The sequence below is a fragment of the Lethenteron reissneri genome, chromosome 30 (genome assembly GCF_015708825.2).
Source record: "Lethenteron reissneri isolate LAM-NWPU_2019-01 chromosome 30, ASM1570882v1, whole genome shotgun sequence".
Taxonomy (NCBI): domain Eukaryota; kingdom Metazoa; phylum Chordata; class Hyperoartia; order Petromyzontiformes; family Petromyzontidae; genus Lethenteron; species Lethenteron reissneri.
The window spans coordinates 10,020,904-10,047,621 of NC_083808.1; the positions used below are offsets into that span (position 1 = coordinate 10,020,904).

General features: G+C 44.3%; 1 protein-coding gene across 3 annotated transcripts in view; it reads left to right on the forward strand.

The window, feature by feature from the left end:
- Positions 1–26,718, forward strand: part of IMMP2L (inner mitochondrial membrane peptidase subunit 2) — a 251,284-nt gene that overhangs the window by 199,075 nt on the left and 25,491 nt on the right. For all 3 annotated transcript variants that reach the window (XM_061563041.1, XM_061563040.1, XM_061563042.1), the window contains exons 4-5: positions 3,433–3,498; positions 7,731–7,833. In XM_061563041.1, the coding sequence (XP_061419025.1) occupies positions 3,433–3,498; positions 7,731–7,833 (169 nt within the window). The remainder of the gene's footprint in view (positions 1–3,432; positions 3,499–7,730; positions 7,834–26,718) is intronic.

Here is a 26,718-nt window from a genome sequence, read left to right on the forward strand (position 1 = left end):
ATAAAAAATATATAAATGCTACCTCTTCGCATTCATTCTCAAACATGACATAGCATTTAACAAGTGGCATGCCATGTTTAAAAGCCATAAGGAGGTCAGGTTGCTTCGGGGTCAGCACAGTGAGGCTGCACTACTGGGATCCTGGGCTCCAACTCGGGTTTCAGTCACCCATTAAACCAAGTGCAGCAAGAATCGGGTGTCAGCCCAGTCAACAATGACTGTTGTCAAATTCCTGCTCTAAAAAGTAGGAGTTTTATGACTGCCATATGACACGTGTCTATAGCCCGGCCATCAATGTGTTTTCTTGGTTGTACCGTATCTTGCTCAGCATGACGTCCAATGTGTTTTTCAGTGGCCCTTTTGTGCTTCAAGCCCAGTATATGTCTGCATATAAAACAAAACGGGAGAATCAATGTACTTAATCAATATAAGTATTGATATTTGGTCGCAATATTTAAATATTAATTATTCACCGATCAAGTTTTTTTTTTGACTTTCATGTATCACATCTTCACAGCAAAATAAGGAAAGGCTAATTTCCTCGTGAGAAATATCATTGCATTGATGGCAGGTCTTTCTCAACGCTCAAAATTTCGCAATGTGTCATATATATATACGCACACACTATATTGTGGAGCAGTTATTAGGGCACCGAGGGCCTTCTTATAAAATGAAATAAAATAAGATACAGTGAAATAAAAAGCACACCATGAGTCTGAGGACCTGTTAAATAATGCATGGGATGATGCCTGACCCTTATGAAATAATAAAGTACTGCAGCGTTGGCGCAAACGCTTCGGAATTCATTTCCCGGGTCTGGCACGTGCCGTGACCTGTACAGAAGTGGCCATTAATAACTTTTAGTCTCAAAATTTGTGCCCGTGGCATAACAATTTGTCCGCCTTAAGCTCAGCCACGTGACTTTAATTTGCGGATTGTAATAAAAAAAAACTAAGGATTTAAAAAAGGACACCAAGTAACATCTGCAGCAATGTTATTACAAGAACCATTGCAGTAAATTATCTCACGTTATCGACAAAAGCCGCACGGAGTCCGAAGACTTATTGTTGTTGCGGACAGTTCTTCCTGGGACGTTTGACCATTTTCTTATTACCTAACACTTTAGTATGTAGGAGGTAATGAAAGTACTTGGGGGTAAGCCATGAGAACGGTTACCTACTTGCTCTACTGCTACGTACTTGCCACGTTGTATGCTCTACAGGTGGGTGTCGAACACAACATAATATATGCGCAATCCAGCAGTCTCTGCCACCCAAGCATTGGCGTACAGGTGTGTGTGTGTGCCAGCAATTCACGTTGTATTACCGCAGCAGATGGAGGTATTTCAGAAAAAAAAAAACTTACATTTGAAAGCAATAACAAACAGATGCGCAGGATTTGAATCTATGGGTTTGGCTTATACAATTTATGACATCTATAACTAGAGCTCGCAGGAGATCACACTTGGTGAGATGTTGCCGCACGGCCATGTAGCAGTGATGGATGTAAAGATTTGGCTGTTGATGTGAACGTGTGTGGAGCGGGCAAACCGTTGTGAGCTGGAGGTGGGGGGTTATTGCAAATTAATTTTGTCTTCAGCACGAATTGATGTGCTGGTATCTATGTGGATATGTGTGTGCATGTTGACTCGGCCTCAAATGAGTTACTGGTGCGGTGTGGAAGCATCGCTCATGGCGAGACAAAGGCAGCCGGGCGTGGTGCTGGTCACCCACCCCCTTCTGCACCATTCCTGCCTTCATAGGTGCTCGCTAACAGCACTTGCCCCAACAGTCTTCAAGGCTATACGGGGGATCTTTGTTTTTTTGTATGTGTAGGCAGCTGTATTTTGTGCTGGCCAGACAGCACCCACTCGTCTACTGTGCTCCCCTTAATACTAGGTGCTTTCTCGCAGCTTTTGCCTATGTGGATATGCTGGCCCGTTGTGTGGCCAGAGCAGCGGTGCAGTGGTTATCGCATTGTGCCACGATCTGGGGCTTAATTCCTAGCTGTAGACATCGGTGGCACGTGGTAACTGAACCTGTCCTCTGCCTAACCCTATGTCTAATCAGCCTCAAGTGAGGACCTGCTGCAGTGTGTTCACCATTGGTGATGTCAGACACAAGCAAAAGTAGATGGCCCTATAGGGGTTTTATGACATTTTTTTTGTAATATTAGCATTTTTTTGTGTTTGGTTCGTTGTCCTTCCCCCCACACCTCCGATTAGCACGGTTGGCTACGTACGGTGCGAAAGAAGTTCAACATACATCAAAACCCACAAATATAGACGCACATAATGCATGCATATGGGTGGCAACTGTACGCCTGTGGATGTGCATTGATATGTGTTCAAGTGTGTGTACACATTTGTGTGTGTATCCGTACGAAGTTAAACACAGTTAACGTCTCTGTCAATTGCGATGCATTTGTAGACATTAAACCATCTGAAGTGCATCTACTTAAAAAGCACGGGGGACGGTGCTTATTTCTGTTCACGAGCCTGGAAGCCATTGCTGAAAATTTCACATTGCCGTGGCAGCGGCTGCTGCAGCCGTGGGACGACCGCTGTTGACTCCCCGCAAAGTGGCAGTCACACGCTGCGCGTCAAGAGCATTCATTGGCGATGTGAAGCCATTGAAACGCTCGCCAGCCGTGTGCGGCCGATGCCTCAAGTTTTCTTTCCGCCTCAACAAGTGTGGACCCACGGAGCAAAACGGTGCCCGCTGTGCCCGTTGAGCTCTCGGCCCCCGCAACTCCGCGGTGGCGAGGCGTTTGCCGAGCGACGGCGTTTGGACCGGCGGCGCTGGAGACCTGCGCCCCTTCCCGTTTGTCTCTCCCAGGCACAGCGCCGGTGCCTTCTCGGGAGTTCTCCATGAAATATAGTGCCCGCCTGGCTGCACAGCACAGCCAGGCTTTTGCACCACCGCCAGTCTCTTTCTGACAGCGTGGCGCTGCCTCCCTCTCTCGCCACTGCCTCGCTGACACCTCCTCACCTCCCTTTTTCACGCTTTGCACAGACACGGGCGGTAAAAAAACCACGGGATTGCCCGGTTGTGCGTGTGCTATTTTCTAACTCCTTTGTGCGTTGTTGTCTTTGCTCTTGCTTTTATGGTCATGTATATATCGGTAATATTCCTACCCTGGCTGCCTTTTCTGAAGAAGGACCGTTGCCTGAAATGCTCGCCGCCTATGGTTTATCGTTCTATTATGAGGCAGTGTTAATAGTGGCAAATAGTGGCCTGTTGCCTTTAGGATATTAATTATAGCACATTTGAGAAGCCTTGCTTGCTAATGGGCCTATATTGTGTGCGTATATATGGTTATGCGTGCGTGCGTGCGGGATGTCCGTGTCTTTATGCATGTGTGTTTTACTTCTCTCTACCCCTCCTCCCTGCCCCTCCTCCCTTTCTCCCTTGTCTCTTTGGAAAATTACAGATCACCCAGGGATCCGGGACAGAAAATGATCAAGCGTGTTATTGCCCTGGAAGGAGACATTATCAGGTAATTCAGCATCTCACCGAACAGCCTGCTCTCACATCCGCTGGCCGCAGGGGCAAGGGCTAATAGGAAACAGACGGATACATTCGGTGACTGATAGACAGGCAACTGGAAGACGCGTAAATGGACAAGGCAATTGAACGGACGTGGAGATGAGCACGCGGACGTACAAACAGACGGGCGATCATAGCAGACGACTGGCGATACAAATGGATGTTCGGACACGTCGGTGATATATGGACAGTTGGGCAAACGGATACATTGATAGATGGACACGGGATTGGACGTGTGAACGAGATTGATACATTTCTGCTCAAATCCACATGCCCACAGATGGTTGGTGCATGTCTGGGTTGTGTATGGGAAACAATTGGAGGAAAATGTCACAGGTTTTGTGCATCTTGACAAAATATTATATAAAGCATTTTAACAACACCTCTTCCATCGAAGCCATTGGCATAACAGAGTAATCATAAAAACATTTACACTCACCTTTAAGTAGAGGTAACTGGTATTTTGTATGTATAGTGGTGTGGCACATTTGTTCCCAAGCTGATTGAGTGGTGATTGAGTGGTGATTACTGATTGCCATCACTTTTGAACGCATAAAATAATTCCCTTCCCCCTTCCCTGATGCATACAAATTCAGTAAATCATGTTTTTCATGGGCACTTCATTTGCATAAAGCGTTAAGCCATGCCTTTTAAAAAGAAAATAATTAGCATTGAAATTAATTACACCTGGTCGCTTTTAACCATTTCACCCACAATGCACTGCACACCGAGGTGCAAACAACAACGACGACAACAACAACAACGTCGCAGCAAACGTGGCCCGCTGGCACCTGTTCCTCCAACCGCGATCTTACTCCAAACAGCCTTCGCCTTTCCAACGGCATTTCCACGCTCCGCATCTATGAGCCACAAAAAGCTACTCGTGCGAACATTAACCCCCCCCTCCCGCGCGCACCGACAGCAGCAGCATGGAAAGTTTTCCCCGCTTGGACGAAGAGCACCTGTGCGTGAAGCCCCCGTGCTGCCCGCGCGCGGGTTAATCTTGAGTTGCTCTCGGCCGCGCCTTGATTGGCATCCCGTGCGATGTGCCCCGTACGCCACGCAGGGCGACACATCTCGCTTTGCTTGCCCGGTGTGTGGGCTGAGCCAACCCCCATATAATCTGCCCATTTATCACCGTCCACGTCCGGCGCATTAACGCAAAGCGACGCGGGCCCTTCATTTGCCCCTAATGGGTGTTTGGTACGTGCTGTGGGTGGGATGGAGTGGGTGGTGGGAGAGGGAGGCAAATTAGGGGGAGGATGATGATGATGGTGGTGGTGGTGGTGGCGGCGGTGGTGCTGCTGCTGGAAGATGGCAAGGGCAGTTGGACGGATGGGGGTGGTGGGCTGAGAAAGTGGCACAGCCAAGATCCTGCAGTGTAATGGCACGGGTAGGATATCTCTGTCAAAGTCAAAGCATCTTTAGGCAAATACTGGTGTGTGTGTGTGCGCGCGCGCATATATGTTTATGTTATTCTTCTTTCGCACTGTACGTAGCCAACCGTGCTAATCGAAGGTGAATGCACGCTATGAATGCACATTTTTCTGGAAAGGCATTTATTTTGGAAATTGGATATAAACACACCTGCTATGAACACAGGTCTGATATAAGTATCACGTGCTTACATACTATGGAAAGAACAGCTTTTGATACAAGCACACCCAACGGGTGTGTTTAAATCTAGCTGCTACTCTACATCAAAAACTGGGATTGCTTCTCTCCTCATATGAAAGTCGGTGGAAAAAAATCAATACATTCGTCAATAATACAGCCTTAAAAAGAAAAATATAAAAGAGCTGACATTTCAGGCAATGCCCCTTCTTCGTGGCACATAAATGATCAAAGTTAGGTAGTTCTCGTATGAATTAGCTTCCCTGATCCAGTGGTGGAAATTACATTTGCTATCGCAGGAGCCAGTGTCCCCGTAGGACGTCTTTGTAAGTGGTTGCAATTCTAGACTGTGCGCGTAAGACCAGCTGATGCACAACCGGGACACAGAAATTTGAACAAACAGCGGTGTTGATGGCTTTCGCGTCGGGAGTCTTAACTGTGCGTTATTGTCCCTGAGTCGTAATGTAAAGACATTTTTCAGCAGGGTGCTTTTGGTGAATTTTGACCGTTCTTTCACATCAGGAGCCTTGTCGGCGAGGTTTTAAAAAATCATTATTATTATTATTGGCTTTTTGAAAGATAAACGTTTTCCCGGAAAAAAACACAATACGGAAACGCGGAGAATGATTGTCACCAAACAAACGTGGGCAAGCCCCTGCGTTATCTAAAACTCACGATTGCTTGACAGCACGGTAGGCTACGTACTGTGCGAGAGAAGTTCAACACATGCAAATACACATACGACAGTACCCGGCCAAAACCACTGTGAATAACGCCATGATGTGCAGAGACCTTCATCCATCAGCGGATTGATAAAGGGCTTGTGAATTAATAGTACACGCACAAACACGTTTGCTTTGTTCACCGTAGATCCCGTGAACAAACTGTGTTGTTAGTGAGCACCTATTAAGGCCACCATGATACACGGTAGGAGGGGGGGGGGGTGTTGTTATTGGCAGCATGCCTCGCTGCTTTCATTTCCCCAGGTGTTGATGTTTACATATCATCCACTTTAGGCTGAGTTGACCTATAGGAAGCTCAGGACAGGTGAAGATACCATTTTATCATTTTCAACTGCTGTAAGTTCAAGTTCATTTATTAGGTATAGCCCTGTGAGCCATTCGGCTCTTGAATCGGGTGCAACCGCAACAAACAAAAAACAAAAATACGAACAAAAAACATCTTAAAGTGAATATGTGACTAAGTGCAAACAGAAAATCCAAGAAAAGACAGCAAAATATTGCAGAAAAAAATCACCATACACCAACGCTGTGTGCAAAAATCCCAGTGGGATGCAAGTCAAACAACCAACAACAACCACAAGACAACTTAGATTAAGGCCATCAGTCTAACTCTGTACTACAACAAACAAACATGGCTAAACCAATACACTTTTCGAAATCACCAAAATAAAGCCATGAAAGCAATGAAACAGTGATCATAGGAACTGTGACGGAATAAGCGCTGGGAATCAAACTCAGGCCTCGCCCGATTCATGAATTACTGCTGCGTCGCTCTAACTCCCACCATCGCCTCACTCAAGGGTCCTTGAGAGCTCCAAACTCACACTTGAACTGGTTATCTGTGTGTTATTTACGCACTCTGTTTGCCCATTGTTCATTTAACCTGCCGTGAACAGCACATTGTCTGCACATTCCTGAGACTCTCCTTGACTGCGACGGTGCACTTGCTTGTGTCGGGCGGCGGTGTAAATCGATGTGGACTCGTGTGTTGTGAGCGCACGTGTGGTGAGTGTGCGTGTTCATTCTGAAGGATGATGGTGCGTTGGCAAGCAAGGCCGCATCGCTGTTTTGATGAAACAGTTTTGATTTCGGGTTGTGGGATGCAATACTTACGGCAGCCTGAGCTTAATGTCCCCTAAGTTGACTCGAGCTGTATGGTACCATCATTATTCTCACCCGAGACCCAATGGTGATTGTATTTGTTTCATAATCAGTTTATTTTTGGTTAGATAGTGTGAGTAAAATGTGAATTGTTTAACTGTATTCGTCCACCACCCGACAGAGCCACATGAACAAGTATGCCGATTAATTGGATTTTTCAGCAAACCAGAAATCTGAAAAGTAAGAAAAATGTGGACAATTTTGCACGATGTTTCGCTGGGGATTACATCCAGGACCATCGGTTGTTAACAAAAGCTCAGCTCATGATCTAACTCAAAAGAAACACAGTTACCAATCATAATATTGGCCGTGAAAGCTTACGTATAAAAGTGGTCATATTTGTGTTTGGTGCTGTATGCACCCTTCCCTCCCAGTGTGCTGTAACGACTTATGCCCACGATGTCAGTATGTTATATTATTAAATATTTGCAATAGTTGTATTCATTATTGTCTTTTTATATGGTTGTAAAGCCACCAATTGTATCCCAGTTCGAGCAATGAGCGTGTGAAACAACGGAAAAGCTTTATCCGTTCTATTTCATTCTGAAGCCTCCTACACAGCCGAGTCTCGTACTCTCAATGGGAAATGTCTTTTGTAAAATCCTCCGCCGCAGGGCTCGGCTTGACTGATTGATTGTGCCCTCTTCGCTGCCCTCCCCTGCAGAACCCTGAGCTACAGGAACAGGTACGTGCGCGTGCCCGAGGGCCACTGCTGGGTGGAGGGTGACCATCATGGCCAAAGTTTGGACAGCAATTCCTTTGGGCCGGTGAGTCCAGAATGACGAGTGCTGCCGACACCGCTCTCGCGATTGTGAGCTCCATCGGTAGCCGTGCAAACACACACGGCCACTACCCCTCGGCAGCTGCACAAACTAACACCGCGACTACCTTCGGCACAAACACAAAGTATCACAGCCACTACTTTCAGCACCAACACATACTTCCATCATCACCACCACCACCATTAACGTACAAAACCATAATCGGCACGAATGCACACCACAACCACCACAACATCACCACCATTGCATTCAGGACAACCATACGCCACCACCATCCCCACCAACACACAGCAGCATTATTAGCACCACTACAACACACACCACTAACAGCATCACCAGAAACACACCAGCATCATTTGTGTGGAGCACTGCGATGGCGAGATATTATCTCCCTTGCCTGGTGCGCAGGAGGTCGTGGGTTTAATCTTCGCCTTGACGATGCTTGTATATTTGAAGCTTGTGTGTTTTCTCTCTTCCCGTGGTCATGTGGATTTTGCTCCGGGTCCTCCATGAATGGGAATGCATAAATATTTGCGTTCCAGACGGCCGCAGTAGCGTTTGGCTAATTTGGCTACGACTACAAATTTCTAAATTTGATGACATGAGTCACTTGAATGAGCGATCATCTGTGGCCAGTGCGGCTCTGAAAAAGAGCTAATAGTTAAGTAGGCTTTAGCCGGTAACTAAAACATTATTTAGTGTGAGAATAACACCATAATGAAGTGAAACATACCCCTCAATGGATAGAATATCACGGCTATTTTTTTTTTGTATTGGATCCTTTAAAGTTGGTATCGTTGAACACAGAATGGGTGGTGTGGCTAGCAAATATTTATGCATTCCCATTCGTCTCTGCCTCCAGTTGCTCGTTTCAAGCTGCGTTCATCCACTGTCGGAAAGGCTCAGCCTTTGTTTACGTTCCTATTGCCCATGGCTTTGTTCCTGGCCCGGAATCTTAGGGTGGGCCACCTGGCCCAGTTTTTACGTGCGCTAACCACTGCAACATCACCACATTCGCCACCATTAGCCACTGCCTAAATGTTTTTGAGGATTCGTGAGAAATTGTGTAAATGTGCCAGCCAAAAAGTGTTGTAAAGTGGCTGGCACTTATGGAATTATTTCGTCCAAGCATACTTACCTTGCTGATTTCATCAAGGAGCTTAAACCATCACGCAAACTCAGGTCATCCTCGCAGTGGCTTTTGGCTAACCATCGAACAATGACGGTGACCGCATCGTGTACTCTCAGATGCGCTTCTGCGGCCGTCTGGAACGCTCTTCCTTCCAATATTAGGATGCCACTGGAGCTATGAACTTTTTTATACAAATTGAAAACTCATTTCTTCAGAACTGCTTTTTGTGTTTAGTTTGTTGGCCTTCCCCTATTCCTCCAATTAGCACGGTTGGCTACGTACGGTACAAAAGAAATTCAACATACATACATATATTTTAGTAATCGGTTTTTACCCTTTAAACTGGTACCAAAACTGACACCTTTGTACAAGACATCATGTTTGCAATAACCACAACACAAGCAGTCAAAATGCAAACAAAAAGAAACAACTCTGATAATGATAATGATATGCACTGTCCTTGAAGTTGATTGGTCCACACCCGAGACAGCTTTTCTTAGAGCCTAGTCTCCATTGGTGTTGGACCAGATGACGCCAAAAGGCGCACAACTCAAAAACAGCGCACTATCAGAGTATTGAGAGCTCGGGGAAAGCATTTATACTATAAGACATCTCCTTTACCAGGAGATGTCTCATAATACATATATTTGTCTGGAATTTGCACGCATTCAGTCTCCTATGCGATTGCTCAGTGATTGCACAACAATGCTGACCACAGCCCTCCTGTTGTGTTCCCACAAGAAGGGGAGTGCCTTGAAAATGTTGCTTTTCAGTGAGACCATGGGAGGGCATATAAATAGAGGAAAAGAGAGTTTTAGAAATAACAATAACAATAAAAACTCCGCTGGAAAATAAGATGGAGGTAAAAGTTTGCGGGCCTCGGCGCTATAAATGCAGAGCGTGGCATGACCCTGACCCTGCCACCCGTGATTAAATGGAACCGACAGATGTCCACTGCCACCGTGATGGAATCGTTCGTTGCAGCAGAGAATGCGGGCGACCACGCCAATCCCATTGCAGCACCACGACATGCTTCTACCCACAACATCCCCCCCCCCCCCCCACCTCAAGCTACACTGCCTCGGGTATCCAAAACTTTCCCAAAAAATGCTGCAATTTTTTTTCTTGCCGTGTATGCGCGCGTGCTCGCGCGTGCTCACGTGTTTGTGTGTGAGTGTGCACGCGCACGAGAAGATCAATGTCAAATTTGGTCTTATTTACTCGCAGCATCAGCAATTCCTCAACTGCCTGAGATGCGATTTGTTCCCAAGCGGAACATCAGCAACTGTGTGGCCCGGCGGTCCCAAGTCAAATTCTCTCGGTCGTGCCTTCTCTGTAAGGGTTGTCTCGTGAGCGTGAGTGAGTGAGTGAGTGCGCACCAATACTGGTAGCCTGCAAGTTCAACTGAAGGTGAGTCAAGCAGGCAGGGCATTTCGCAGAAATGGTTTTGGGTCTGGCGATTTGTGTCTTATTTTTTTATAACAGAGAGTGTTTTTGTTTACTTGTGCTGACAGTTTTTCAGTGAATGTGTTGGCGATGCTGACAAAGTGGGTGATAAGTGATTGTAAGAGCTATTTGTCTGCCTGCGTATGACACGGCTGTGTGCGTGCAAGTGTATCTATGTGTGCATGCATACGTGCATTCGTGCGTTGTAGGGATTTGTGACATCGTGGTTCACACACTCTTGTTTACGATGCCAGCAACCCCAGCTCGATATCACGCCACGATGATGCCGAACACCATTTGCAGTTATTTTTCTAAACCAGTCCTGGGCCTCTCCTCAACGGATGTAGCTTTAAATGAGCACCTGGTACAGTGGTGTGAACTTCAGCGCTGGGGAGAAACACAGTGGCCTCGCCACTCTGTTGTATGCTGTGCCGAACGTATTTGGTGCTCGATAATGGAATTTGCCCTTGCGGTCCATAAGGCTATTTGGGAGGTTGTATCTTTGTGTGTACGTACATGTGTGTCAGGAGCAATGTCAAAGTGGTTCACACATTCCATTACATTCCTGGTGACCTGGGTTCATTCCCAGGATATGCCACACAATATTAGTGGTCGTTGGAATCTGAACCTGTTTTAGTTTTTCCTTAAATTATAACTAAATGTGCTGTGTGAGCATGAGCACTTGGGAGAAGAAGGAGGCTGTGCATGATGCTGACCACTCTAGCCCTGTGAATGCTACACCAACCTTCGGGGTTGCTTGCTTACAGCACTTACCCAGTAGTCTCTGCGGGCTAAATGAGGGGTAATTTTCTCGTGCACATGTCTGTGATGGGCAGTGGGTATGTATTGTGACGAAGATCTTTTCATTTTAAAAGTTTGCACCATACCGAAGTTAGGTTTACAATGATGTCCCATCTGTGCGTAATGACCGTATGATAGAACAAGTGTCTTGGAATGACCTGTTACAAAGTGAAATATAATGCGTTTAGAATTGTTTTTTTTATTTATGTCCCTTTCTCAAAACCTTTTCACCACCCAAGTATGCATGGAATCAATTACATTTAACCAAGCGCCTCTATATAAATATTCCACAAATGTATATGGAGTACCTTTTTCAAGGGAGTTCTGTCGTATTGAACACCATCCACATGCAAGTGCTCCATTAAGTTGCTTAATGGCTGTCTGAACAAATGCCCTGATTTTTAAAATGGAATATCTCTCTGCGTTTTCCTTTGAGCAGCATTGCTTTTATTGACAATGAAGTCTGATATATATGTATATAGTTTAACACGTAGGCTTTCGCGACCAGTATCATCCATAATAGAGGTTGTTTTGGGTTAGATCGCGTAAACATATATAAGTGTGTCGTTAAAAACTGTCACCACCCGACACAGCCCAATAGTGAGGGTTGTCACATAATCAGAACATGCCAATTCGTCACTAGCACAGCACTAGTGTGTAGTGTAGTATATAGTGTAGTGTATAGTAGTGTAGTGTATAATGTAGTGTATAGTGTAGTGTACTCGTACAGCACACCGGTGTGTTGGAGAGCCAAGCCACAACATTTACAATCTGAGTACGACGTTTCGCCAATAATTACAACCAGCTTCATCAGGCGACAGCCAGATTTGTGGAGAAGTCCACCTGTTTTGTTCCTTATATAGAGGCGCAGATGTGGTGACCACACTTTTGCGCTCTTGTGCAAAGTGGAGGGGGGGGGGGTGATTACTGAGGCAACGTACATTATGCATGTGCATTATGCGAGCCCTTTGATCTTGTCCTTCTTGTCTATTGTGTGTATTAAAGTAGCCGTACCAACGGTAATCCCCATTGGAATATGCTGACCTTTGTAGGCATGCATTTAAACAATGTATTATTTGATGATTCGCTTCCACGCAGCACTAAGTGGGTAGCTATCCGAATGGTTAAAATTATTTGTATTTACTTCAATTTCGATACATTCTCTAATTCGTCTTGGCCAGTAGTAGCTAGTTTTGCACAGAACTCCAACATTATCGAAATAAATTGAGTGCCCTTGTTGGTACGTGTGTTCTGCTACTGCTGACAGTTGTATTTGGGAGTATTTAATATTTATCTGATGTTCTTTAAGTCTCCTGCTGATCATTCGTCCTGTTTGCCCAACATAACATTTACCACACGTGCAGTTAATCCTGTACACACCTTCTGTTGATAGCTTCGGTAATACATCTTTTGTACCAGATATTAATTTCTGTATTTTATGTACCGTGACAAATCTGACTCGGATGTTTTGTTTTTCCAAACATCTGGCTAGTTTATCAGTTACTCCCGCAATGTACGGTATTTTGATTGTTTTAAATACTTGGGCAGTTTCAATGCTCGTGTTATTTGATTTGGTTTTGGCATTCCATGCCCTGTTGATTTGTGCATCATTGTAACCGTTCATTTTGCAGCGCTTCTTGAACATGTTGAATTTCACTTGTCGGACTGTCACCATCTGAAGGCAGAGTCACACCATCACCCCGCACATCGAGCTTAGAAAGTGTCAGATGGTGACAGTCTGAGAAGTGAAATTCAACATGTTAAAGAAGCACTGCTGAGGTCTTATCTTATTTTATATTATATCATACATAGTTTGAAAGCTGTTCAGAAATATATAGATTCAGACGGCGAGGGGTGTGCAAGGGCCGGGGAATGAGCGACCGTAACAGAGGGCACGTAGGGGTTATGAAAGGGCAGGGAAGGGATGGGATGGAGTGGAGGGCGCGAAGCCTGCCAATGACAGGCTGAGTTTTTTTTACTCTTTTACCAAACCTTAGTGATGCAGCATTATCCATTATCTAACGACATGTGCATATACATGACAACATGGGGCGGCGAGTGGTGGCACAGGCTTTAGCGAACAGCGCTATGAGCCCAGTGATCTGAGTTAGATTCTCGGTTAGGGCTAACTTCAATGCTGCCTCCGTTCCCTCGTGCTCTGGTGACATTTGAATAAAATAGTGTGAGAATCAAATGTTTATATATGCAAATGACACATGGATGTAATGGTTAGGCTAGGTGATCGATAATAAAACATAAAAGATATACTCAGAAAAATAGAGTAGATTCTTGAAACAATTGTGAGATCGTAAAGTGACGATTCTTTGTATCGCAAGAAGGGTGAATTGTGTTTCTTACTGAACACACACGTGGACACGTGGAAATCTGAGCACCCACACGTGTGTAGTAGTCTTGAAAGATTGCACGTGGAACTAGATTGTGCGGTCAATTCAATCGGCCTGTCTCACCCAAGGGAGCGATTTGCTGTATATGGCAATTATACAATTGTACGTTTTAGCCATCAGAAAAGAAAAGTGGACGTGTATGTACGTTGAACTTTTTTCACCCCATAGGTAGCCAACGGTGCTAATCGGAGGTGCGGGGTGAAAGACAACACACTGAACACAAAAATCAGTTGAGAACATTGAAGAATTTACACCATTGGAACCTCATTTGCCAGTAACAAAATATGATAATTGTTTTTTACCCTTTTATCTGGCAACAAATCTGACACCAGTGCATAGTTATGTTTTTTATTTGCATTCCGACTGCAGGTATTGTGGTCAATGCAAACATGACTCCTTGTAAAAAAGGTGTCAGTTTTGTTGCCAGATAAAAGGGTAAAAAAAAATTACTGTATCATATTTTGCTACTGGCAAATGAGGTTCCAATGGTGTAAATGCTTACCCCGAGCTCTCATACTCTGATGGTTCATTGTCCTTGAGTTGTGCGCCTTTTGGCGTCATCTGGTCCAACCCATGTGAGACTAGGCTCTAAAGAAAGCTGTCTCGGGTGTGGACCAATCAATTTCAAGGACAGTGCATACATTATCAGAGTTATTTTTTTTGTTTGCATTCCGACTGCAGGTATTGTGGTCAATGCAAACATGACTCCTTGTAAAAAAAGGTGTCAGTTTTGTTGCCAGATAAAAGGGTAAAAAAACAATTATCAACATTGAAGAACTTCACTTGAGAGCTCCAACACCCAGTTTAAATGTCGAGTTTGAATTCAGGATCTCGATGGTGCCAACTCAAGTGTCCTGGCATGGCCATGATGATGTCCCTGAGCCATCCACCCTACCTTTGTGAGTGAAAATGTGTTGTTTTCGCAACGTTTCATATGCTTACCCCTCTCTTGCTCATCACCCGTAGCATGTTTATTGTTTACTTTTAAATTTGCTCGTTAACTTTGCCCGCGTGCTTATTAATAGACCTTGCATTGGAGAGTAGCGCTCAGATGTGGCTTTGTCGTCAACTGGAAGTTGGAGGAAATTTGTACGAAGGGAACACATGCAGCGTGCTTTGTAATAGTCTGGCAATCAAAACAGAACAAACTTGGAAGGAAATTAGGGAGAGGGAAAAAAACAAGCGGAGCCCTAATATTTCCAACTGTGCACCATTTGCACATAATTACTGTAACAAGGACGGTAATTTCATTGCCTAAAAAAAGGCTATTGTCTTTGTGTTTTTTTATAGTGTGTGTTTTGTGATGGTCAATTAAGACTCATGTTAAGTATATACAAAATAAAAATCAACATTGCATTAACGCAATTATCATTAACACTATTTGTTTTGCATACTAATGACCTATAATTTAAGTGTGAGATTAGATGGTTGTAAGTGCACCGTGTGCCTATGTAGCTGTAACAAAAATTTATTCGGCTATCGCGAGGACTCTGGTCAGAGCAGAAATTGTGTGTGTGTGGGGCGGGGGGAGCAGCAGTAGTGTAGCGGTTAGCGCTACTATGCACTACGAACCCGGTGACCCGAGTTTGATTCCCGCTCATGGCCAGCACCAGTGACGATTATCTGAACCGGTCATGGAGCTCCCCTAGGTCGACTCAGCCTCAAATGAGTACCTGGTGGGGTGTGTAAACATCACCACTGGGGAGACAAAGGCGGCCGGGCGTGGTGCTGGCCACTCATCCCTTCGTGTGCCGTGCCAGCCTTCATAGGTGCTCGCTAACAGCACTTGCCCCAACAGTCTATATGGGGGATTTTAGTTTTTGTCTTCACAGTGACAATAGGGGTTCGTACAACTGTGCTATGACCGCAGTAAAACTGTGTTCATGTTCAATTCCTGGCCATGTCCATTAGTGGTAAGTTTGGCCTCTCATCAGTATAGTCAGCCTTCATACAGTACCCGATTGTGGTGTGGCGAGACACGAGAAGCCAGGCACAGCGAGTGCTGGACCATAATCTATCCCTCTGTTTGCCACGGCTGCAAAAGACAATTCTCGCTCATCACACTGGGCTCTCCGGTCTCTCAGGCCACACGGGGGGTGTGTTTGCCTTCCTGTTGCACGTTTCTTATGACAAATAGATCAACACGGAGTTTGTTTGGGCCACATTTGTCAGGTTACAGCTTTCTTCCAACGTTTGCGTATTGTTTTCCCCAGCCAAAAACCTTTATCTGCCAAAGAGCCAAGAGTAATCTTATAAGTCTCCAAAACAGGGCACTTGATTTGTGTTGACTTTGTGCTCTGCAAAGCCATGTCCAACAGAGCCCAATGTGAAATAGGAAGCAAATCATGGCGTTGTTTCACGTCTGAAACTTCAAAAAATGCAATGTTCATTAACCCCACGGAGAGAAGAGGTTTGTGCAACACCTGTGAAGTTGCCTTATAAAGAGTACTACACAAACCGTCGAACTGAGAAGGTCCTTGCCTATTCGCACAACCGATTAGCATGGTTGGCTACGTACTGTGCGAAAGAAGCTCAACATACATGGCTAAAACAGCTGGCAAAATTTACCAGCATTAGCATAACCTGACTCAGCTCATGAGACAGTGATTATCGGCACCGGTGCAGAGTTTGCTGGCATTAAACCAATCTTGCTGAATTAATTCACTCTCAGAAGGCCGTGTCACAGATGAGATTTGGAGAGTCAAATTATGAAAAGGAGGCACAGCATCTGCTTAATTATTTTACCGCGTATATTCTCCACGACAACACGATCGATTGTTTTGCGTTATGTATTGTATACAACAAATTAATTGGATTGGGAAGCTTAGTTGTTTTGGATCGCAAGGCCACTACAGTTGTACACGCGTCTAGTTGACAAAGATGAACAGACTGACTCTCGCAAGACCCTTCCATTAATCCAGCTGGCTTGAAGCAGTAGTCTTGCGCACATAAGATGAGAGATCTTTAACTTGAAAAAGTTTTTTGCCATTGTTATTATTCTTCCTTCTCACACAATTGTGTTTACGAATTGATTTACTTTGTCGGTGCCAGGAGAGAGCGTTGGTAGAGTCGGACTCCCAAGCATCGGATAATAATCGTTGTCGTAGCCTCCAGTATGATGAGAGTCATCAGCATCATAATCAACAGCAGCACCGTGAGAATCTTATCAGCAGCATTAGCATCATCATCATGAGTAGCGGCAATAATACATCACCATCAGCAGCACCTTAAGAATAATGATAGTGAGCGGCATGATAACACTGGTCAACAAAAGAAAACATTATTTTCTGACCTGGACTTTTGCAGCTGTTTTAGACTAATTTCAGGGTGCTGATTCCAAATCTGATCTCAGATTTGCTCTATCACATCTCATTTTATGCTATCGGCATAACCATTTTCATTGATTTTACCCGAAATTAACTCTGTCACTTATGATTTCAAGTTGTTGCGAGTCAGTGACTGCTTTAGTGTTAAAATATGGTGCTGTATTTTTAGGATAGTGTGTCTATAATATAATTTTATGTAGATATCCACATTTATTTAATATTTTTCTTCTGCTGTTTTTATTGAAAATGCAATATTTGATATCTCAAAAACCTGATGTGCCAGATTTGGAATCAGCACCCAAAAATTACCTTACAACCGTTGGAATACCTTATGCCAGAAAAAGTGTGTTGACCAGTGTAATCATTATAATGAGCACCATCAACACGTAATAAGTATCAGCAGCATTAGAACTTGTACAATCTAACCAGCAGTGATCGCAAATATTACTGGCATTATTCCTCTATGGTGAGTGAAAGGGCCATCACTTGATGATGCTGTGCCACCAAGTGGGAAACCTTCTCATGGAATGACTGGTCCCCCACTCAAAGCAATGTGGAATGCTCACCCATGCCTCTCCCAGCCGTCGGTGAGAATTCGCATTGGTAATGTAATCGCTCATTTGAGCGTGAAGTTACTTTTTTTTTACCTTCTCTGCAACGTCCCATTTTTCGTACACCGTGACCTTGCATGCAGGCTAACTCATCACGCCAATTGTGTTGCCTTGCACTTCTAAGCGTGCGAAATTCACTCCGTGCACATTTAGAGATTACCTCTAACTTGTAATCGGAACTTAGTTCAAGTGCTTTATAATGACACACCAGAATTAACTTGATTTTTTGTATTCACTCTTCGGTTGCCCGGCAGTTATTGTACGTAGCCAACTGCGCTAATCGGAGGTGCAATCAGAGTTATTGTTGTTGGAGGTCTTATGATGATAGATTGACTCACTGACCAATCACCCCACAGCACTATTGTCTTAACACGAAGGTTTTTCCAGCGATTTATATAATTATACATAAATTTTGGGTTATGCGCTTAGATAATTATCTGGCCAAATCTGTGTTGTAAGGCCCTCCGAACAAATTAAGTAGTTGTCTTTAATCAGCAAAAAGTCGCTTGAATCTGGCAAAGTAGAGCCTCTGCTGGTCTGATCTAACTGTGGTATCGAGGCATTGCTGTTTAATTAAAGGTGTTTGTTGTCATGGGATGTAAAATGCAAAAGTACTGCCCTGTAATTGCTTGCTCACCCCACTGTCGACAGAAGAGCCTTCACATGCAAAGCTAATAACAACGATGGCACTCATTACGATACAATGCTGCTGCTGCTGCTGCTGCTCCTGCTGTGTTGCGATGACGACCGTCGATACCTATGCAAGACGGCACAAACGTTTCCGCCATCATTTAATCGCAACGCGCCCCTCCGTAAACTCTCGACGGCCAACAACATGTACAATCATTCGGCACGGCCACAATTGCCCGGACTTGGTATTCAGAGCGACATCCGCTGACACGGTGAAAGGTTACGTCAGGCGAGGCCGTAAAATCGGCCCAAATAATTCACGTGCCTACGTATGCGCGCGTTCATTACGAGCGTCGGGAGCTGTCCGCAGAACGAGTGCTGATCGGGGCGAGGTGGCGGGGGGGTGCATCGTCCAGCGTGTGTCAATGAAATCCTCACCAGGGCCTCCGCATTATTCTCAGCGCCAGCATTCGCATCGAGGGTCGCAATTAATGGCGCCGCGTTTGAACCCGGCAGCCCCCTCTTGTTTGCGCGCTTTCCACCCCGCGCTCACCCGCGTCACTCTACGGCGGATGCATGCGTGTCGCAGATTCTAATTTTCTTTTTAAACGACGCAATGGAAATTTTCGCCAACAGAATTGCAGCATAATTATTACTTGGCCCTGCACGTCTAATGGAACCTTGAGTTAGTCGTAATCATGGTAATTTATTGCCCATTATTTTATAAGCTTACACAAAAGAAATGCTTAATTAAGAGAAATCGTAGTGAAAAGAACCGTAGGGAATAAAAGTGCGTTCGTTTTGTCTATTGTTCTTATTGTTGTTGTTACAAATGCGCCTGCGGTTTTTTTTTCTCGAAATCTTTTTGAACGTCTGAAGGCTACTAATGAGCTCTGCAATGTGCTCGCGTTCACATTACGCTGTAGCGCGTGCGCTTGCCGTGCGCTTGCCGTGCGCTTGCCGTGTGCTTGCCATGCTAAATAAATAAATATTTCTTAATCGTTTGGGCGGGGTAGGGAGCAAAACCAAAACTTTCTAAATCACCCAGGGAAAATTAAATGATTTGATTTTCGACTCGATCATTAAATATCTGACGTTGTTAACTCCTATAAAACATTTACATCTGTATTGTGTGTGCAGTACACACATGTTAATTGTCCCATTTGAAGTAATTGATGTGGTCCCTTGCTTAAATTGCTTAAATGGCCATTGAACATCTCGTTCTGTGGTCATTAGCCAGTGGTGGTAATTCCACGTTCCTGTGGCAGTGAACAGGCCAACCCTATTGATTGTTACAGCTGCATCAGATGATGCTATATATTTTTTTTACCAATCCTACAGGGTTGATGGTGACAATGATGATAACGTTGATGATAAATTATGATGATGAAATGGATGACGACTGAGTTGAATCGATTCTCGCTGCGATCTGAATTGACCATCTCACATTATGGTAGTGCTGCTCCTTCGCCCCCTGAGCCATCGAGTACACGTTTTCAAAATTGATTTAATCGTTCATGCGTTCATTAATGTATTAATTTTTCCTATGACTGCACACACTAGTGCCACCTCAGTAAGCATCCGTCCCACAGTTGAGCTTTACCGCCGTATTTAATTTGCAGACTTGCAGGTGTCCACGGTGAGCTGATTGCGTGCTGGTTGCAACGTCACTGCCGAGGTCGATCTGCGTTCGCTGCGCATGGGAAGGAAGCGGTCTGTGCTGCTATGCTGAGTCTAACTCTTGTGCCCCCGCTGTGTGAGCGTGACCCCGTCGTAATTTTGAACCCGGCAAGCAATGATGAATTGGCGATCAAGTTCGTGCATAAGCAGAGCCCTGAATATATCCACACAGCTCTTTTGTTTTCTGTCTCATAAAACCGATTTTTTTTGTTGTTGTAAAAGTTCCCTCCACACTTTGGCGACATCAAGATAAGGGTGTTGTTATGGATTGGGCACGCGTGCAGGATGGAGGAAGGCAGGTTTTCCAAGACGAGCATTGGAAGTGGCACCTAGAGGTCGGTTACCAAGGAGAAAACCTCAAGCAAGATGGCGGTGGTGGTGACAAAAATAGTTCAAGCAAACTTTGTTAAGTAGGGCAACAGCAGTGGTAACATATGCATCATCATCACTCCTCCACGGTGAGTAAAATTACAATTTCCTCATCAGGCTGTGCCATATCGGGGGGTGAGTGTCCTGTGAAAAGACTCGTGGGTTGGGGCATGTGTAAGAAAGACGGGCTGTGCCGAGCCGTGTTGTAGATTGGTGCCAATGATACCAGAGCAGAGGGAAGTAATGGTGAGGTGTGGTGGCAGCAATTGCTTTGGCCATCCTTCTCTTTGATCTGTATCTCCTGTTACCGTTTGCCACCCAGCCTACATATATCCCAGTGTGTAGCAGAGCATAACTTAACTTCGCATCTCACCCTCCAACTTCCTCAATTCCTTTCCAATGCATGTGATAACTACATCTGTTATGGATATTACAGCAGTTGAGGGCTGTTTTTTTTGTTCAAAAGGCAATTTCAAATTGATGGTTTACACTCTCAACCCTGAAGCAAAATAAAATAAATAACCAGGAAAAAAACATTGGCATGAAATAATAAAAATGTCCCGCAGGCCTTCCACATCTTTTAAAATGTCAACATTTCCACAATAGGGGTTTAAAAGCACTACTTTAGTAAATGGACCAAAAAACCAAGCACGTCACTCATTAAATCGCTTGACGAAATAAGATTGCCACCTGGGTGATCTAGAGATTCTCTGTGTTCATCTCCAAGTGATCTGTGATACATTTACATTCCGTTCGACAGGCCAGCCTCTGTTCCACCACTACCTCAGTGCATTCTGGGAACATTGTCGAATAAATTGTGCCATTGTTTAAAGCGATGTGCCTTTTGGTAAACTGTCAACTTCATTTTTTCTCTTCATAACTTCGTTTAGCGGAGTGTGCCATTGTGTGACTGTTGCCATCAAATTTGTTTGATTAATCGCCGATGGTGCATTTTTTTAGTTGAAATATCTGTACAATGGCTTCTTTCATTTGTGTAGATACGGACTGAGTTTTTTTTTTCTTGGTTAGTGTGTGTTTTCCAGTAAATCTAGTTCCCTCCCACAAATCATATGCAGTACTTGGTCAAAACGGAGCAACCCTATTGAAAACAGTTGAAAGAACATAGCGATGAGTCTCCAACATGGAAACCTCTCCAAGCCCGCAGTTGGACTCTAAAATTGGAAAAACGGCAGCTGGAGCCCACAAAGGCCCTCCAACATCTCGGTCACCCTTTTCTAGACGGACGGACCTGGGTTGAATCATCTTGACGACAGAGAAGATCTCTCTGCTGGTGGCTCATGTGGCACAGCTGATCCACAGACCATCCTCCAGTGCCAGATAAGTCCTGGGACTCCTCGAATGCCATTCGAGAGGATTATCTAGAATTTGGAGGTCGGCAAAGGGATGTGAAGATGCCCCTTTAAGAACGTGTTTTAATAGGTGCACAGAGGCAGATGCAAAGCATCTGTACCCACATGGTTCTTTAATCCAAGAAAGACTGATTGAGGCTGCTTTGCAAAAATCACGATACTAAGGAAATGTGTCACACTCCATCAAATGGAACGAAAGAATAATCTGCAAATTTACAAAAAATCATCATGCTAAGGAGAAATGTGTCACATTCCATAGATTTGAACTAAAGAATAGTCGGTCACCTTGTAGTTGCGCCTTAAAATGCAAACGTAAACAGAGTAACATTAGCCCCAAACGTTAAAACCATTCATGGCAGTCGGCAGGGGTTGATAATTGGAAATGCATTTGGCTAATTGTGTGTGCGGTTGGAGAGCCGCTGAATTGTAAAACAAATACAATTTAGGAAACAGCAGGAATGACACGTCACTTAGATTGGGACACGCCGTCTCTCTTTCACGTAGCGTTTTTATTTCCCAAGTAAGTTAAGTTTCTTTCCCCCACACCTCCGGTTAGCACGGTTGGGTACGCACGGTGCGAAGGAACACACGTACGTACTTACTCGGCATCCGGAAAACATCGTGATGCGTAGACTCTTGTCAGTGATTTATATATCCGTGTCGTTTTGGGCTCATGAGCTACACATCATTTAACTATTAATTAAGCATACCATGCTAGCTAATAATGTCTAATTATACATCTCGGAAACAAACAGGTCAATTGCTGATCGTGTTTAAGAAGTTAACATTTGGTGTGTGAAGAATTTCACAGCAAAATTTGGTGACAAACTAGTGGTTAACGCATTTTTCTTCGTAAATTATAGAACCCGTATCACGTTAGGACGGTAACATGGCCTGGGGTAGAACGTTCGCCACTCGTTGCAGCGTTTCACCGTTCCAATCCAGCGGCTGCCCTGGTTATTACTGTGCTTGCACTAACCATAATAAAATAAAATATGCGCCGTCTGCTCCAGAGTGGACGTCGTAGATCCCGTGACGTTATTTTCAAGAGTAGCCGTTGTGTGCCGTGGTCCTGGTCCAAATGCATATTTCCCATTTGGGAGTATGCATAGTGATCGTCACAATCATTATAATAATCATTATCCCTGACCCTTATGAGACCTGGCAGGACCCTCCTTGAAAAAGACTCATTGAGGCTTTTCTGTGTGAACAGGTGTAATTATAATAACAAACAAAGGCCAAGAATTTCGATTTAAAGCTTTCGTGACTGCATGGATTCATCTTCTTGTTTCTTTCGGTAAAGTCACGTAGAAGGGAAATGATAAAATAATAAAAATAAATCATAATAAAATATAATTCTCACGACGTTTCGGCCACAACACAAGCAGCCGTCCTCAGGTGAAGAAACAGAGCTGTCGGAAAGACAGTGTCCCAATGAACACTGCTAAGCTTGGCAGCGTATTTAAGCTGGGTGGGAGGAGCAGAGCGCCTTGACAAAGGAGTTTACATATGAACAGAGGAATTTAGCTTAGCAGTGTTCATTGGAGCGCTGTCTTTCCGACAGCTCTGTTTCTTCACCTGAGGACGGCTGCTTGTGTTGTGGCTGAAACGTCGTGAGAATTTTATTTTATTATGTTTTATTTTTATTATTTTATTATTTCCCTTCTACGTGACTTTACCGAAAGGATCAAGAAGAAAAAGGCCAAGAACTCCATTACTGCCAAAATAGTTGTGCCACCACAGCTTACCATTGCTTATTCTTTCTGCCAGTTCTCGAAAATGTTAACTCGCAACCTTTAACGTCAGCCCTCACAATATCCCACCATCTGGCTTTCGGTCTCTCTCTTGGTCACTGGCCTCTGAGTTGCTCTTAAATGCCATTCTCAAAAAACATGCCCTCCTCTATCTTGTACACGCAACACGTGCTAAATCATCCTATGCTTGTTATTTAAGAATAAAATAAAATACGTACTTTCATGACCGGTGTGTTTTAGAAGGGGTGGGGCGGCGATCACCCGCATTGCCACCCCCATTAGATCTGCCACTGTCAGAACCCAATGCATTAATACACCTTGTGTGCAATTCTAAGAGAGGCGCTAGATGATACATCCCCACTGTGGAAATTTGTCTAAAAATTTTTTTTATGAGACTTCAACAAAATAAATTACAGAACAACTATTTTAAAATCAGTGCCGAGGTCAGTGCATGGGTCACCGTGTTCGGGTCTCTTTGTAAGTCACTGGCGGCGAGACATTGGAGCACACAGCGATGTAGGGACGCACCAGCAGAACTTGCTCGGAGTTGCAGAAGTACTCGAGGAGAGAAAGTTGTGGATGGCTTGGGCACGTGTGTGGAATGGAGGAGGGCAGGTGACCGAGACAGCCATTGGAGTTGCACCCAGAGGTCAGCGACTGAGGAGGAGGAGGAGGCCTAAAGCCAGATGGGTCGGCTACTGTGGGAACAGATCTTCGTTGCTGTGTGTTGTAACAGCTGTGGGATCTAGCAGATGTTGTCGTAACACCAGGAGCATTGATTGATTATCATTTGATCGTGTATGGGAAACACTAATGCACATGCTCCCTTATTACCTGCTCTCCTTGCCTCACCACGTGCACTGATTTGCACTGACAGCAGCGATATCGTTAAATTGCATTACGTTCCGAGTGTGATGAAGCTGACTGAATGCTCACGATGCATGATCCCGCACAAACCACCCTATCATTCTTCGTGGCAGCGAAGGTTATTGAGGCTATGGGCAGGACATGTCTATCGGACAGTGTTCATCCCCGTGTTGGCTCTGAGCCAGGATTGTTGTGTGACATTTTATTTTGAAAATGTTGCACAGTTTAGGCCTCGGTCACTCTGCTTCCTCCAACCTTCCCTCCAAGTCATTTTAGGTAGATAGGATTGACCCAGGCTGGTATTCAAAACTCACGATTTCTCAGTCACATGCGATAATTATTTGTATTGAGCTGTCTAGCCCTTCACCATCACAGGCTTTTTATAAAAAAAATATATGAAGTGTCTTTGGCTTGTAATTCTTTTGAAAAGACATCCTTGTATATTGAAGTCATACCATTTAAGATTTCCCTCTATATAAAATCTTCAGAACGTCAACATTTCTAAAGCGCAGTTTGAACACATGCTACCGCCCAACTGCAAATATTAGCTTGTCAAAAATGTGCTTACAAACTTTCACAAATGTAAAAGTTTGCATTTGTATGTATGCCTCAGAGCTAAAGCCTGGCTACAGTAACTATCCCGGGCATTGCAATGCTGTACGTGGCCCGCCCGTTTGAATGCTGATCTCAATTGCTTTGCACTTTGTAGGTCAGTGACATGGACAGAGGCGGCCTTTGTGGCTCGTGGCGACTGTGCTAGCCACTCCGCCGTCTTACTACGAGGCAACAGTTCCATTCCCGCACGTGGAAAATGAATTATGCTGGAAATTATTTGCTGCTCTAAAATGTGTGGTCCTAAATGTTACGTGTGTAATTTCGTGTAATGTCTCATACACGGGTTGAATAATAGTGTACCGGATACCATCCCAAATATGGAAATCATTGTAATATACAGTAAATGTAATTTCATTTATATATCCGGTAAAGTCTGACTGAGTACACAACTTTTTCAAAAATTTATTGAGTGGAATACGAGTCCATATTTTAACGTATTAGTTTGTACCACAATTCCTCAAAAAAACATAATGAGGGAATGACACGGATGTGTGTCTACAGACAGGTCAGAAGTCATCATGCGGTACTGCCTTAGACAGTCTTGGCTACCCAGTAGCCCTGCCGGTTGTGTATGTCACACGGGCGATGTGTGGATGATCCATAAATAACTGGCTTTATGTAAGTAGGGTCATCCAGGTCTCCCTTTCAAGAGGGATCATGAATCACACTAATAGCTCACCTAGTTAGTTAATAAACACTGAATCAAATCTATTAAATCTACTTGTTATGATCGAAGCATATCCCTCTGTGTGTGCGTGAGTCATTTATTTAACCCTTTTTTAAAAGCTGTCCGTAATAGTTTATTTTCAATTTTTTAAATGGGGTGGTGGTAGTGTTATAGGTTTTTTTTAGAGCGACAGAGCGATATGGAGACTGTGAATTGCTATCCCTCCAGGGAGGTGCTCAGGTTGGTTTGCTGCAGGCTATTTTCGATGTGCGCATCGCGTCCCAACCCCCACCTCGTTCGTGCACTATTCAAAAAACCGATCCACAGCTGCCGCTGGCAAATTAAAAATTCCCCCTCCCACCCTTTCTCCTGCCCCCCCCCCCCGCTTTTCTTAAGCATCTCCATATGCCATCATAATACTGTCATTGCAATCTGCAAAATGGTAAAGGGGACAGGAAAAATAACACTGCTGTTATAGCCTGGCAACCTCGAACGTAATCGGGCCTGATGATGAGGAGGAGGCAGTTTCCCCTTATCGCACACGAGGCACAGGGACGTTTGTACATTGATTCGACTGTGTTTGGTTAAAGAGAGAGGCTTTTAATTGCTGCTTCTGGCTACTGCGGCAGATAGAAAGATAGATACGTAGTGGCCTTGGTGAGCGGATAGGTAGATATGTAGATAATAGCGTCGCAGCTAATCACCCCTTCCGCAGTTCAATGGATTGTCATGATTCCATGGACACGATTTGAGTCGAGAATCAATTCCTCTTGGCATATGTGGAATTCAGTGGAGCAAATCCAAATAATCTCAAGGGCTGTTATATTTTTTATAAACTGTATATCAATTGTAAATTATAGAATCTTACACAATTTTACGCGCGAATCGTAGGCGAGTGGCTCGCAATCTGAAGGTTGTGAGTTAAATCCTGGTTGGGAGTTAACTCCGCCAATCATCCATTTTAGGTTCGATTAAATTCGTACAGCTTTGTGGGGAAGTCCACTTTTCTTTTCCTATGGATAGATTTGCCCCCATCATAGGAATGTGGATTTTCCACTACTGGCTTAGGGCTGTTATCAAGAGATGAGCACTTCCTCGATGTTTCTAAAAGCAAGACATTGGTTTTCCTTGGCTTGGATGACAAGTGAAATAATCAATTGAATGTATTGTTTGTTGAATCTTTTAATCCATAACAGA